Source organism: Eptesicus fuscus, chromosome 6 (assembly GCF_027574615.1).
Source record: "Eptesicus fuscus isolate TK198812 chromosome 6, DD_ASM_mEF_20220401, whole genome shotgun sequence".
NCBI lineage: Eukaryota > Metazoa > Chordata > Mammalia > Chiroptera > Vespertilionidae > Eptesicus > Eptesicus fuscus.
The window spans coordinates 48,966,404-48,981,506 of record NC_072478.1 but is presented as its reverse complement, the minus strand read 5'-3'; the positions used below and the strand labels follow the sequence as shown (position 1 = coordinate 48,981,506).

Genomic DNA, 15,103 nt, shown 5'->3' with positions numbered 1-15,103 from the left:
ATGGAAGCCAAATGGGATGTTGAGGCTGCCCAGGGATTAGCAAGAGCAAAGAGTCATTGCTACTTCCAGGCAGAGGGACGTGGGGAGGAGGCAGTGTGACTGAACCCCAGGGACCAGGGCCATCCACTGGGAACAGAATCACTGTGGGTCAGCCCTGCGCCAACCAAAGCCATGGATGGGCTGCGAGGCTCTGGTCGAAAGAGAGGGAAGGAGAAGAATACAGTGGCTTCTGCCTTCCTCTTGCCCTCTAATTACCTGCCAGGACTTCCCATTGGCCGTTCATTCTGATGAATCGTGAGCCCGAAAGGATAGCCTGTAACAGTCAGCCCTCCAGAGGAAGGGTGGGAAATGGGGCTGGGGCACTGCGGCCCAGCCAGCCATGGTCTGTGGGATGAATAAACATATGACTCACCAATGTAGGTAGATGCTGTTATGATGAATACAAAACAAATTCATTTAAATGAGGTTCTAAATTAATGGTGGGAGCCTTTTTTTCATTATGAATATATTCAACAGGTACCACTACTATGATCTTGGGATCTGAGTGTTTTTATTGACTTGAAAGGGGAACTATTATTAAAAGCCAATATATTAAGAAATCTGGGGGCATAAGGGAAGTAATATGATCACGTTTGAATTTCAGAAACCCCATTTTACTATCCAGTAAAATTTCAGAGCCTAGAATAGAGGTCCTATCCTGCTGTCTTTTCCCCCAACACAAATTCTTCTTCCTGACATAAGTTTTTAAATGCTTGCTCAATGCAAGGATGGAGCTATGTCTGGCATTTAGAAGATGCTCAATTATATTTGTTAAGTGAATGAATGAATGAATGAATGAATGAGGAAGTAAAGAAGGAAGGAAAGAAGGGAGGGAGGGAGAAGGAGAAGAGGGAGATAAGATAGAAGACTATTAGAGTAATTATGGTAAGAGAGCAAGGGCAAAACTAATGTGGAAGCAATGATAAGAGGATCCCTGGGAAAGATATGTGAGAGATCAGTCTGAGGGTTTCTTAAATGTGGGGGCTAAAGGAGCTGAAGAAGCCTAGAATGGTAACCTGCTTTTGAAGTTCACTTGGCTTAATGGATGGCGAGAGCATTGACTGAAGTTGGGCATGCAGAAGAAAAAGCCTTGGATTGGGGGGCTGCCATTGGGGAAGCAAAGTGTGAAAACCTTAATATTTAGGGGTTAGAGATGTAGTTCAGATTTAGACATAGTTTTTGCATAGTTCCTATGTAGGATTCTGCTGTATGTCAGGTAGAATGTTTATTTTAGAACATGAAAAAAAAAATCCAGCTGCTTTGAACAGGTTACCTATTTTTAACGCTAACCCCTACATTGGGAACAATGGCTAAGAAAGAGAATCTGCTCACTTTACCCTAAATATTTTATACTCCCAAAGTTCAGGCACCAGGCCAAAGGTTTCAAAATTTCTTTTCTGTGTAGTTTGTTGCTATATTTATAAGAACAGTCAAGATATTGAAGGACACTTTATTTTTCTAATTTAAAATTAATTTGATGAATTAATAGAAGTTATAAAATTAATTGATAAAGTTTCTAGTATTCATCTCATAAAATGGATTGAATCAGTTTAGTGGCATTCACATAGGAATTACATTTATACATAGGTACTACATTTTACCATTGTAACATACATGTCAAGGACCTGATTTAATTCATCCATATTTAGACTTAGACAAAGAATAGACACATTAAAGGGCCTGTTTTATTAAAATATTCGACTATGTGCAATTTGAGTTATCAGAAGACAGGCATTCGGAGCCCCCACCAAAATGAAACCAATCCTTTTGTGATATTCCTTTTTCTCACCCTTGCTTCACAGTTCTTTTTTTGTTTTTAATTGTAGATTCTTGTTCCTGAAAATGGGCCCAATAGGTGCAGAGGCTGATGAGAACCAGACAGTGGAAGGAATGAAAGTGGAGCAGTATGGTCCAGGGCAAACCACTCCTAGAGGTGAGCTGGCCCCTGACCCTAAGCCAGAGCTTAGAGACAGCACAACGCTGATTGAAGTGCAGATTGTCCTCATATTGGCTTATTGCTCCATCATCTTGCTTGGAGTGATTGGCAACTCCTTGGTGATCCACGTGGTGATCAAATTCAAGAGCATGCACACCGTAACCAACTTTTTCATTGCCAACCTGGCTGTGGCAGACCTTCTGGTGAACACCCTGTGCTTGCCATTCACTCTTACCTACACCTTAATGGGAGAGTGGAAAATGGGCCCTGTCCTGTGCCACCTGGTGCCCTATGCCCAGGGCCTGGCAGTACAAGTGTCCACGATCACCTTGACAGTCATTGCCCTGAACCGGCATCGCTGCATCGTCTATCACCTGGAGAGCAAGATCTCCAAGCGAATCAGCTTCCTGATTATTGGCTTGGCCTGGGGCATCAGCGCCCTGCTAGCAAGCCCCCTGGCCATCTTCCGCGAGTATTCTCTGATTGAGATTATCCCTGACTTTTCGATTGTGGCCTGTACGGAGAAGTGGCCTGGTGAGAAGAGCGTGTATGGCACCGTCTACAGTCTTTCCTCCTTACTGATCCTGTATGTTTTGCCTCTGAGCATCATTTCTTTTTCCTACACGCGCATCTGGAGTAAACTGAAGAACCATGTCAGCCCTGGAGCTGCGAATGATCACTACCATCAGCGAAGGCAAAAGACCACCAAAATGCTGGTGTGCGTGGTGGTGGTGTTCGCGGTCAGCTGGTTGCCTCTTCATGCCTTCCAACTCGCTGTGGACATTGACAACCAAGTCCTGAACTTGAGGGAGTACAAGCTCATCTTCACCGTGCTCCACATCATTGCCATGTGCTCCACCTTTGCCAACCCCCTTTTCTACGGCTGGATGAACAGCAACTACCGAAAGGCTTTCCTCTCCGCCTTCCGCTGCGAGCCCAGGTTGGACACCATTCACTCGGAAGTGTTCGTGTCATTCAAGGCTAAAAAGAACCTGGAAGTGAAAAGGAAATATGGCCCCAATGGCTCTTTCACAGAGGCAACCAATGTCTAAGGAAGCTGTGGTGTGAAAATGTATGGATGAATTCTGGCCAGAGCTATAAATCTGGTTGGGTACGGCACCCAGGTGCATCCTGAGTTCCCATTTTTAGGAAGAAAAAGAGCATCTGAATGGATGCTCTTTGGTGTCATTCACGGAAACCTCATCGGCAGAGCCGAGGTGAAAACACACCTGTTGGGAGACAGGACAACAAAACATTTCACGTACGGTTGTATGGCCGGAAGGTGGAATTACGGAAATGCCTGTGACTGTTTCCCAGGGAGAAGGAAACCTGAACAAGGAGCTGGCATTACCAGCACTGCTAAAAGGTAGTGGCTCAATCAGTTGACATTCAAATCACATTGGGGAGTAGGTTGGGGATGATGTATAATTAACTGCTCTCCCCTCATCTGATGAAAAGATGACCAAACACCAATTTCCCTAGGGAGCCCCAGGCTCTCCTTTATTGCATTTTGTGTGTGTGTCTGTTTTAATGAATCTTCCTATAGATGAAATCCACTAGGAAATGCTACAGGTAAATGTTGCCACCTCATTGTATGACTTCAAGGAAGTAAACTGAAATGTGCCATATAATTAGTGTTTTGGAAAATGATGGGGGAAGTTCTTAATACTCAGCTGATTATGCTTAAAACCAAATGCACGTTTAGTGGAAAGTTGCTTCAACTCAGAATCAAAGGTTGAAGTTCTCAGAATTATAGAAATGTAAACCATCATTTGACTTCTCATTTAAGTTGTCCCTGCTTTCTATATATAGATACCATTTCAATAACCAATAAGCATGCAATGTAATGAATTTAGTGATTTATTAAATTAATATTAATTATTATATCTTTTGAACATGTATTATTCCTATGTTTGAGCTGAGTTTGTCTTCACTAGAAATTAAACCAATTAGAAAATAATTTTGTGGCATTTAAAAAAATTTTGTGGTTATTTGTAAGCAATTTTTGCACAGGTACATAGCTCTAATGTGTTCATAGAACACTGTAGTGTTTTTTTGAAATTCATTTTCAATGGACTCATTCATGACACAGTATAATTTCATCAAAATGGAACCCCTCTGACAAGAACGATAAAGACATTGGACTCATTCCATCTTGCAAATGTTCTTTTTGGACCAATTTCAACATAAATTATGATCTTCTCAAAATTATTAGCTAAGTTATTTTGATAACATGAGTATATACCTAATAAAATTGTACCTACACAACCAAAGATGCTTAAAACCCTATTATGTTCATGACAAATAATTGAGATATTAAAATAATTGTAATTCTTTGAATGCTGTTAAGGAAGTTTCATTGTAATCATATTTTTGTAAATAGAGTCCTTAAATTAAAAAAAAAATTCCATGAGTAGTATTATACTTAGTTACAAATATTAACTTTTTGAACTGGAGAGTTTTATTTTATGGATATATTTAAAATTCATACTTTGGCTCTTTCTGAGTTACTTTCTTTCTAGAAATGAAAGACTGCTCTTGAAGAGGACAGCACTTTTGGAATACAGAAAAAGAATGAAAAATATAATATAGATTAGGCGGAAGACTGATTTAAAAGTAAACAAAAAATACTATATCTGTAACATGTCATATAATTAAAGATTTTTCTGTTGAATTTAATATATATGTCCAGAAAGAGGTTTTTTTTGTCCTTTAAATAGCAATTACTTTGCATAAGATATCAATAGAAAATTGTGGTTAAAAGTCTTTGAGAATTCTTGCACTATAGGAAATGTGTATGCTACTGTATTACTGGTGTAGTCATAAGTTATTAGAATTTAATTAATGATCCAGTAAATATACATGATCTAATTAATTCTGTTAGTTCAATAAAAACATTTTTTTTATATAGTGATTTCATCTGTTGATAGATGAATAGAATCTTGGAAACTAGAGAAATTGAGTGATACTTTATATCAGTTCGTACTAAAGATGAGATTGTAAACCTTTCACGTAGTTAAAAACAGGAAGCTAACGGTGGCTTCTCAACAGTTAGTCTATTTCTCTTTCCATATTAAACATGAACCTGGGTCAATGGACTCACTGCCACATCTGATGCCTGAATCTTTATTTTTAAGCCAGGCCTCTCATCTGAACTTGTATTTGTATCAGCTGACCTGACATGTCCACACAGCTGTCTCCTTAGCAGATCAAAACCAGGATGTCTGAAACAGAACCTTCCATTGTGATGCACATCCCAGCCTCCTCCACTTTGCTTTCTTGTATTTCCTGCCCCAGTCACTTCACTACTATCTTCCCAGGTCCCCAGAGCCTTACACTTTAGAGTTACCCTTGACTCTGTCCCTTTGTCACACATGTCCAATTAATTCCCATAGTTCCTTCTAATTCCTAGATGTTTCTTGAATCCATTCACTTTTCTCCATCTCTATGGTCCCTACCATAGTTCAGGCTGTGATTATCTCCCCAGACCACTGTTATCTCTCATCTGGTTTAATGTAGCAACTTCCTAATTTAGTCTCTCTATATCTTGTCATCTTCCCAGACAATCCAACCTTTACCCACTAGCCAGAATGATTTTTCAAAAACTCAAACTTTATGCTGTTTCATTGCCATCAGACAATTCTGGCAATCTTGAGAATTGCCCAAATAATAATTTCTAGTTTCAACCTCATTCTCTCCTCTCAGTACCTTGTTGGATTATTCAGAATTGCAATGATGTGGATAAACTATCTCGTTTTCTTTTTCTATTATGAAGGCCAATATGTTAAAAATATTCTCTAAACCTGAAGATATTAGGGGTGTTAACGATACCTAGTTGAGATGAAAATTTGTTAGGTATGATTAGACATTTCTAGCACATATTTAGGTACCTATCATTAAGCCTGAGTTGCTACATTAAAGTACTTTTTGAATGATATATAAATATCTTCAGCTTCTTCATGCTGAGATCCTCACTTTCATTCACTCCAGAATTACAATACTGTTTTTAATCCACCAGAAGCAAGTTATAAGATATTATGAACCAACCTATTTGCTTGAATAGCAACACCAATCAAAAATCCTTTAACAAACTTATTTAGTTTTGATTTATGCCAGATGTATAAATGATAATTTGAATGCTTAATATAGAACTTAAATGGAAATGCTGAAGAAGTCTGAAATGGCAGAAATGTAAGATGCTTTACAGCTCATTTTATGAAATTCTAAAGTACATTCTTTCAGCCCATTTATTTATATGGTATTGTAACTCTGATCTCAAAACCTATCCAGTCATAATAACCCTATGTTCATTTTACTTCATGTACTGTACTGTTTTCTGCCTTCATCTGTTTCACTCTGAGACACACTCTGATTAAGATAAATACTTTCAGGAAATCAATTGTTCTAAATCTCCCTTCCTCCCTCCCTCTCTCCCTCCCTATCTCTCTCCCTCTCTCTCTCCCTCCCTCCCTCCCTTCCTCCCTGAATATATTCTCAATTGTGCTGCTCTAGTAGTCAATAGTGACATCTTTTTTTTTTTTTTTTTTTTTTACTTTTCATATTTGCAATGCCCTTCTAAAGACAAGAACATACATAGTTCTTTCACAAACAGCCCTTCCCAGGGCAGCCTCACCGCTGCCCCTGGTCCCCCCTCTCGCCCAGTGGCCCCAGGACAGTGGCTTTGCAGCTTCCAGTGTGCCCTTCCCACCCGGCTTCGGAAACGCTGCCTGCAAAATCCTTCTGTTCTCTCTTTCCTTATTGGATTCCTACTTTTCCTTCGTATTTCAGTTGAATCATCACTTTCTTAAGGAAATTGTATTGCTCTTGAACTAATGTATCTTCCCCGTTGCATGCTTTCACAGTGTCATGTACTTTTCACAGTCATCATTTTAAACTTATCTGTGAGATGGACTATGTCCCTCAGTAAAGGGGGAATCTCCGAGAGTGTTAACACTGCGCTCCTCTCCCACCTGGCCTTTTTCAAAAAGGACAGACCATGTTTGCTTTTTTGCTTACCAGTTTATTTCTGAATACTGAGCACATAGTGTCTGGCACACAATAGACCTCAATAAATATTTGTTAAATTAATTTCGACTGGGTAAATCTAATGGGTACCAATTTTTAAAAAATGTATTACTGTAAAATCCTGAGCTACATTTTTATAACATTCATTTAATCTTTATAAAAAGCATATCAAGTAAGAGTTATCCAATTTTAAAGATGAAGACGTGGAGACTTGGAGATGTTGAATAAATTCACCAAAGTGTCACAGCTGATAGGAGAGCTAGACAGCTCCGACTCCAAAGCATGTGCCATTAACCAGTCTGACCTGTGATTTTACCAAGTTGTTCATTCACTGCCCGGTTTTGTTCCCCCCTTCAGCCTAGATTGATTTATCTCTTTACTTTTAAAGGACTTTCACTTGAAAAATATACTTGATTGAGTCAAAACAATTTCCCTCATAGGTACATGTTTTTTTCAAAAGACACGTACATCCTCAGCAAAAATAAGTGCTGTTTTGGGTTCTATGTGTGTTCGAATGTATACTTATATCTGTATATCTGTGTCTGTGATGGAATATTTAGACCATAAATGCCAGAAACTCATGAGTGTTGATAGGATTTATTCCTTATCTATATATATAAAAGCCTAAGCAACCATTCAACCTGTGACCATTCCACTGGTTGACCAGTTGCTATGATGCACACTGACCACCAGGAGGCAGACACTCAGCACAGGTGCTGCCCCCTCAGCTGATCGATGGGTGCCAGACACAGGGCTCATGGCCGGCCGCCACAGCCTGGAGGCCGCAGCTGAGGGGCATCAAGCCTACCTAGTGGCGACAGCAGGCATAGTCAGACCAGGATGGGTAGGAGTGGCAGGCAGGAGCTACAGGCTGCGTTGGACTACTGGTTTCACCCAATCCCTGCAGGCCACGCTGAGGGACCCCACCAGTGCACGAATACATGCACTGGGCCTCTAGTCCCAATATAAAGTAAAAAGAGGCAGAAAAGGACTTATTTTATGGTTTAGCTTTTATATTGTAGATAAATCAATAGCAATGCTAAAAATTTCAAGCTACATAATCCTATAGAATAATATGTGTTTCATCTCCAATATAATTTTCCAGTACTGGTTCATTACCAATAAATGAGATTTTCAACCCTTAATTTGTCTGTCAACTGTTTAAAGCAAGAGAACACTAAAGTATAGGCTTACTACTTTATATTCTTAATTTTAAGTTAACCAAAGCAATAAAATCCTCCCAGGCCACTTTACTTGGAAAATACTAAACTCAATGCATTTTTAGAGACTAAGAAGTTAATTCCAAGCCATTCAGAGAATAGTGTGATTCCCACAAACATGCTACCATGAGCCAAGCCCTCTTTTTTAGTCCATGGGAGCACAGCCACCTGTTGCAAAGAACTGGAGCCACCACTAATTCCCTCAGTCAGTAGTAGTCAGAATACTTGTGGCTGAGGCTGGTTTCCCCACTGGGCTTGGTGGTAGCACATGTTCAGCAAGGCGAGTAGTAATTAAGCTGTGTGAAGTCCCACTTCTCAGGCTGAGAGGTACAGGGGCTACCAGTCATTTTAAACCCATTAGTGGGGGAAGCAGCAGCAAGTAAACACTTGACTGCATTGGGCTCTGCTTGATATATTTTGGGGTGAATGAAGCCACAGGGGTACTGCATTAGCTCTAATGATAGGTCTTGGCTAAGTAACCTCAGTCTGCATTTGCCAAATGGTTAACTGCTCTTATAGTCATTTCATAAATGCTCATTCACAAGGGGCACACCGAGTCCACCCCCTTCAGCTCTTTCATGCACACTCATAAATGTATGAGATTTTCTTACCATTGCTTCAGATTCGAAAAGGAGGAACCATCCTTTATGGAAAATGCAATATTTCTTCAAGGGTGTGAGAAATGCTCCTGGGAGGACTTCTGACACCCTGAGCCAGGCTGACCACAGCACTGCCCGGGGCCCTTGGTGCCCACATAAAAGCCAAGGTGAAATAGTATCTTTATAAATGTAAGACTGGCGTCACCTGCAACACTCTCACTAAAATATAGTCTGTTTGCAGTTATAATTCAAGTGTTCCGCTGTCCCCACTGCTTAGGCCACCTGTAGTTGGAAAGGAGTCCTTTTGCGATGAGCATTAGCCCTTGCAGCTCACGTAGATGGTTCTCTGTTCATTTGTAGACCTTGTAAAACAAGGACTAAATTCTCAGTAGACCTAAGGCAACCAAAGGCCCGGTCCTCTATTTTTTAGAAAATGGTTGTTTTTGTATTTTTTTAAACTTCTCATGTTGAAGCCAAAGCACTTTAATCCTCCTAATGTGTTTACAGATTAATGAGGCACAAGTCTCCAGCTGGTGGCATGCTCTCAGTCTGCCACCCTAACCAGGCCCAAGGCTAGGAAGGCTGGAGGCAGAGAACTAAGGGGAGATGTGGCTTCGCCAAGGACCTCTTCCTGTTTCTCACCAGGAACTATGCTTGAGTTTGGGCATGAATTAGTAACCATATTCCAGCAGATGGCAGCGAAGTATTTAGCACCTGAGATTAAATACCAGGACATAATCATTAATATTTTCAAGAGACTTTACTTTGCTTAGAATGGTTTTTTAAAAATACATTGAAAAATAAACTACCTTTAAAATCATTTTATAAAACTTTTAAAATAGTAAACTTTTTCTTTATATTAGAAAGTTAGAAATTTAGTAGTTTCATGTGACAATAAGTATTTTTTATAAATATTTTTAAAAGATTATATAAGCTGTTTATCTGCCAGTCCATTTCCTACTCCCAAACTCAGCCATGATCATTGTTAATAGTTAAGATTCTTTTCCATACTATTTTTCCTGTGCACATAAAAGTGTTCACTTACATGTGTTCAATAAACTGGGTGTTTCGTGTTTTTTTTTCATTTGAATATCCTGTAATATTAATCAACAGCCAAATTGTCCAAAAGTCCATGGTTATACGATTATGTATATTAAAAACCATTATTCATGTCCCTTTAGCTTCTTTTCAATTTTGATGAGAAGCCTTGAACAAATATTGTGGCATACTTACTTATTTTGGATAAAATCCTAGGTATGGAATCATTGAGTATATAGACATTAACTATCTTTATACTTAATGCCAAAAATGCCTTCCAGAAAAGTTTTTATAACATACACTGCAATATACAGCATAAGAAAAGTTTTCACCTAAAAAAGTTTATTATTTAGCTACACTTATTCCCTCCATGTAAAATGCAATTTTGTTGGTGAATTTTTTCTTCTTCTTTTATCCTGTGCAAGTGTATTTATTGTCTTCTTTAAATATAATTTCATATATTGGTACATATAAAAAACAAAATGTCAAATAAAAACATAAATTTGAATTTTTTTTTTTTTTTTAGTTTTTAACAGAAAACATTAAGAATTAAAGGAAGGAGGAATTATTTAAATACAACTGGAAGATATTCTGTGGGTAAAAATAAAACTTTTCACATTTTCTGAATTATATAACTACTAGAGGCCCAGTGCCCAGATTCATGCACCAGTGGGGTCCCTTCGTCTTGCCTGTGGGAATCGGGCTGAAATCAGCTCTCTGACATCCCCCAAGGGGTCACGGATTGTGAGAGGGTGGTTCTCGGGTGATGCACCCCAGAATCAGGCACCCTCGTCTCTGGTTTGGGGTGAGTTACCTGAAAACTGCAGCTGCCAAGTCACCACAGCTAGGCAGCTCCTGCATTGAGTGTCTGCCCCCTGGTGGTCATTGCACATCACAGCTACTGGCCAGATGGTCAAACGGTCAGATGGTCACTTAGGCTTTTATATATAGAGATTATTTCTAGCATTGGGAAGAAACTAATACAGTTCTCTTAAGGAAATCCATTAGATCACAGGAACTAAAATTAACATAAATCAAAGCTCTTCATGTTGAAAACAGGCTATGATAAACGTTAAGGCATTACTAAATATTTTATGTAACTTCAATGGCATTACATTTGCCCACTCATGAGTTCAATTATATGTATTTTATATATACGTACTATAGTCAAAGTTAGAGTAAACTTTAATAAAAACTTTGTGATGCGAATTTCTTAGCCTTAAAATAAACTTGCAATTTCTGATGCTTTTATTTCTTGACCTGGATTTAAATGTCAACTTTTCATTTTGTCACAGCATGTTCATGCAACTCCTAGTCAACATGTTTTTTTTCTTTTCTGTTATGGAGAATGTATAAAGAATGTTCACTCTAAAATCGAATACAAACATTTTTTTCTGCATTACATATTACAATCTCTTTTTTCCTTCTATAATTGAAGGCCACAAAATTTTTCTTTTCTTTTTTATTATTTTTCTGAGATTATTTTAATTTTTATATTTAACTAAATTTTCCTTTTAAAAAGCAAATATTATATCTTTCAGATAAAGACATTTTTCCTATTAGTTATAAGTGAATCTGGTTTGTTTCTGCTTTTCTCATTTGCTTTGTTTTAAATTTTGGAGTGATATGTGTCTGGGGTTGGTAGGTGTTAGGTAAAACTCAGTGATGTATGTTAAGTTATAGATAGTACAAACTTTGTAATTTTTTTTAGAGGGCTTATATTGCAAGTTTGAACTCACATTTTAAAAAATGACAGCACATCTGTTCACAACATGGTTTACTGAATATTTTAAGCCCACTGTTGAGAAATAAAGTTTCCTTTCAAAATATGACTGCTCATTGACAATGCCCTTGGTTACCCAAGAGCTCTGATGGAGATGGACAAGATTAATGTTGTTTCTTTGCCTGCTAACATAGCATCCACTTTAAAGTCTTATTGTTTAAGAAATACATTTTTAAATCTTTATTGTGGGGAGTATTACAGCTGTCTCCCCTCTTTCCCCCATTGTCCCCTTCCATCAGGTGCTCACCCGGCCCCAGGCCTTCACCACCCTATTGTCTGTGTCCATGGGCAATGCATATATGCATATAAATTCTTTGGTTAATCTCTTCCCATCTCTCTTCCCCGCTTCCCTCTGAGATTCATCAGTCCATTCCATGTTTTCATGATTCTGGTTCTATTTTATTCATCAGTTTATTTTGTTCATTATATTCCACATAGAAGTGAGATCATGTGATATTTGTCTTTCTCTGACTGCCTTATTTCATTTAGCCTAATAATCTCCAGGTCCCTTCATGCTATCTCAAAGGATAATAGGTCCTCCTCCTCCTCCTCCTCCTCCTCCTCCTCCTCCTCCTCCTCCTCCCCTCCCTCCCCCCTCCCCCTCCCCCTCCCCCTCCCCCTCCCCCTCCTCCTCCTCTTCCTTCTTTTCTTCTTCTTCTTCTTCTTCTTCTTCTTTTCTTCTCCTTCTTCTTCTTCTTCTCCTTCTCCTTCTCCTTCTCCTTCTCCTTCTTCTTCCAGCTGCATAGTATTCCATTGTGTAAATGTACCACAGTTTTTTTTATCCATTCCTCTACTGATGGGCCCTTGGGCTGTTTCCAGATCTTCACTATTATAAATAGCACTGCTATGAACATAGGAGTGCATATATTTTTTTCTGGTTGGTGTTTTGGGATTCTCTAGGATATATTCCTAGATGTGGGATCACTGGGTCAAATGGTAGTTCAACTTTTTTTGAGGAAACTCCACACTGTTTCCCATAGTGGCTTTATCCACAGTAGAACTTCTTTCAAAAGTTGAAATCAATCCTCTCAAATCCTACCACTACTTTATCAACTAAGTTTATGTAATATTCTAAGATTGTTGTCATTTCAACAATCTTAATAACACCTTCACCGGGAGTAGCTTCTATCTCAATAAACTACTTTCTTTGCTCATTCATGAGAAGCAAGTCCTCATCTATCAAAGTTTTATCATAAGATTGCAGCAATTCAGTCACATCTTCAGTTCTAATTCTAGTTTTCTTGCTATTTCCACCACACCTGCAGTTATTTCCTCCCCTGAGTCTGGAACCCCTCAAAATCACCCACAAATGCTGAAATCAACTTCTTCTACTAACTCCTTTAATGTTGAAATGTGGAAAATCACTAAGAAATACATTTTGTAAGGCTATAGCTGCCACAGATAGTGACTCCTCTGATTCTGGGCAAAGTCAAGTGAAACTTCTTGGAAGTAATTCACCATTGTAGATGCCATTAAAAACATTTATAATTTATGAGAAGAGGTGTCCCAGCCAGTTCCCCAAGCCTCAGGTGGGAGAGGTGTCTCTCACTGAGCAGAGGTGGTACATCCTTCGGGTTAGAGCAGCTCCCTCCTCATCCACCCCTCATCCTCATCCTTCCCACCAAAGCTCCCAGTGGATTGGTGTATACAGCTCCCAGGGAGCTGAGAAGATGGATAGGAGAGTGGGAAGTTGAGCCACCACGGTCCCCCTCCTCTTCCTTGCCCCCCTCCTCCAATTTGCCCCCATAGGCATGGAAGGACAAACCCTTGTGTGCAGGGTTGTCTTTCAATAGATCTAGATTGCAGTGAGGGAGGTGCTCTGCCCCGGAGGAAACCTGACCCATAAGCATGCTGTCTACAATGGTTTAGCACTAGGTTCCCAGGAATATGTGTTGTGTGATGGACAGGGGGCATGGTGGGGGTAGGGGTGGCTCCCTTTTCCAGCTGGCCCCATTTTCAGACTGAGGGGCCCTCGGCACCAGACCCCCATCCAACCCCCTGCGGGGAACTAGCTATGGAGCCAACCCAGGCTTCAACAGTCCAGTCCAATCTTATGATAACTGGCCCTACTTAGTCAGGCTCAATGAGCTGCTGCTGCTGCTCTACCAGCTGCCCTTCGAGCTACCGCAGAGCCATCTGAACTTGCTTTCTTGCCCTCCTGTTCCAGCAGGTTTTAGCCAGTGTTCTTGGCATCACTTTGGCTGGTCACATCTAATACATCCCCTATGGCCAGTAGAGGATTTCCCCACTCACAGTGATGTCAGCCCCTTGAGAGCCTTCTTTCTAGCCCCTGACCTGGATATGAAAACAGTGGCTTTCGGGTATATATGCCCCCTCCCTGGCATTGTTCCCATATTCTGAATACTTAGTCACAGAGGTCACAATCCCCAAAATCTGTCCTTGGATTTCTTTCTCTGGAATCCCAGTCTGGAGTACACATAGCTACCCTTTCTTTTTGGATAGAGCTCACACTTGAAAATATCTCTTGACCAGAACCTGAAGCAGATCACCTGACTCAGTGCCACAGGCCTGCTGATGGTCTTTGGAGAATGTCTGAGGAAAGTGGCAATGTTTACAGCTGGTTGCAATTTCAACCACATGGTGCAGAATGGAAAATCAGAAGCCCATAGTCTGGTGTCAAGTGGAGGATATGCCTGATTCTAGCATCCTTTGGGTGGTTTCACTAGAGTTCAGAACCCCAGTGATGCGGTGCAACCCCATCTGTGACATTGGCTATGCTCTGACAGTTTGGCAAGTCTTTTGTCTCTGAACAGAAGAGGAAATTTCATTAAATTCACTTTTCTTGGAGTATAAGAAGCAGGTGCCCACAGGCCTGCCTATAATAAAAGGGATCAAGGTGGAGCTATGACATGCCAGAGTAGGGGGGTCTCCCACTCCATGCAGCCTGAGACAAAGCAACCTCTGGCCGGCCACTCTTCAGAATAGATTTTCCTAATCATTTTATATGTCACTATTTACTCTTCCAGAATATAACTCAAGACCAAATGGTCAGAAGGCCTTAGGACCAAAGGAACTCCTACCCCATCCCAACTTCTGGGAGCAATATATTCTTGGGTTGAGTCAAGATAGGACATGGATTAAAGATGGACAAGGAGTAAATAACAGCAATATTCAGCAGTGCCCCTCCAGAGTGTGCCCTGGGGCAAGCCCAGGCCACATGCCATCCTTTGAGGCCAAAAGTGCATTTAGGATGTACTCTGGAGAGCTGGACTCACTACTCTGAATAAGGCTTTTTCAGCAGGAAGGGTTATGTGGGCACTGGTGCTTTTTAGCATTAGAAATAAATTGAAAATCTGGAACAAAAAAAACACACAATGGCACAGCTTTAACCTCATTTCTGTCCTTAGTACATGAGCATCAACATAGTGTTAAAGACACTTCCTTATAAGGCACTATGGCTCTTCCTATATTTAATCACATTTAAATATCCTACCTAATAAAA

At 40.0% G+C, this 15,103-nt stretch overlaps 1 protein-coding gene and 1 pseudogene across 1 annotated transcript; both read left to right on the top strand.

Moving 5' to 3' along the window:
• The first annotated feature begins 1,875 nt into the window (after positions 1-1,875).
• NPY2R (neuropeptide Y receptor Y2) lies at positions 1,876-3,027 on the top strand. Its single transcript, XM_008144257.3, has one exon. The coding sequence runs from the start codon at positions 1,882-1,884 to the stop codon at positions 3,025-3,027; it is 1,146 nt and encodes a 381-aa protein (XP_008142479.2). The 5' UTR covers positions 1,876-1,881.
• A 244-nt stretch (positions 3,028-3,271) lies between these two features.
• LOC103290610 (protein-S-isoprenylcysteine O-methyltransferase-like) lies at positions 3,272-14,509 on the top strand (annotated as a pseudogene).
• Positions 14,510-15,103: the final 594 nt, after the last annotated feature.

Coding starts and splice junctions, on each gene's coding strand:
- NPY2R (XM_008144257.3), top strand. CDS start 1,882: ATGGGCCCAATAGGTGCAGAGGCTGATGAGAACCAGACAGTGGAAGGA.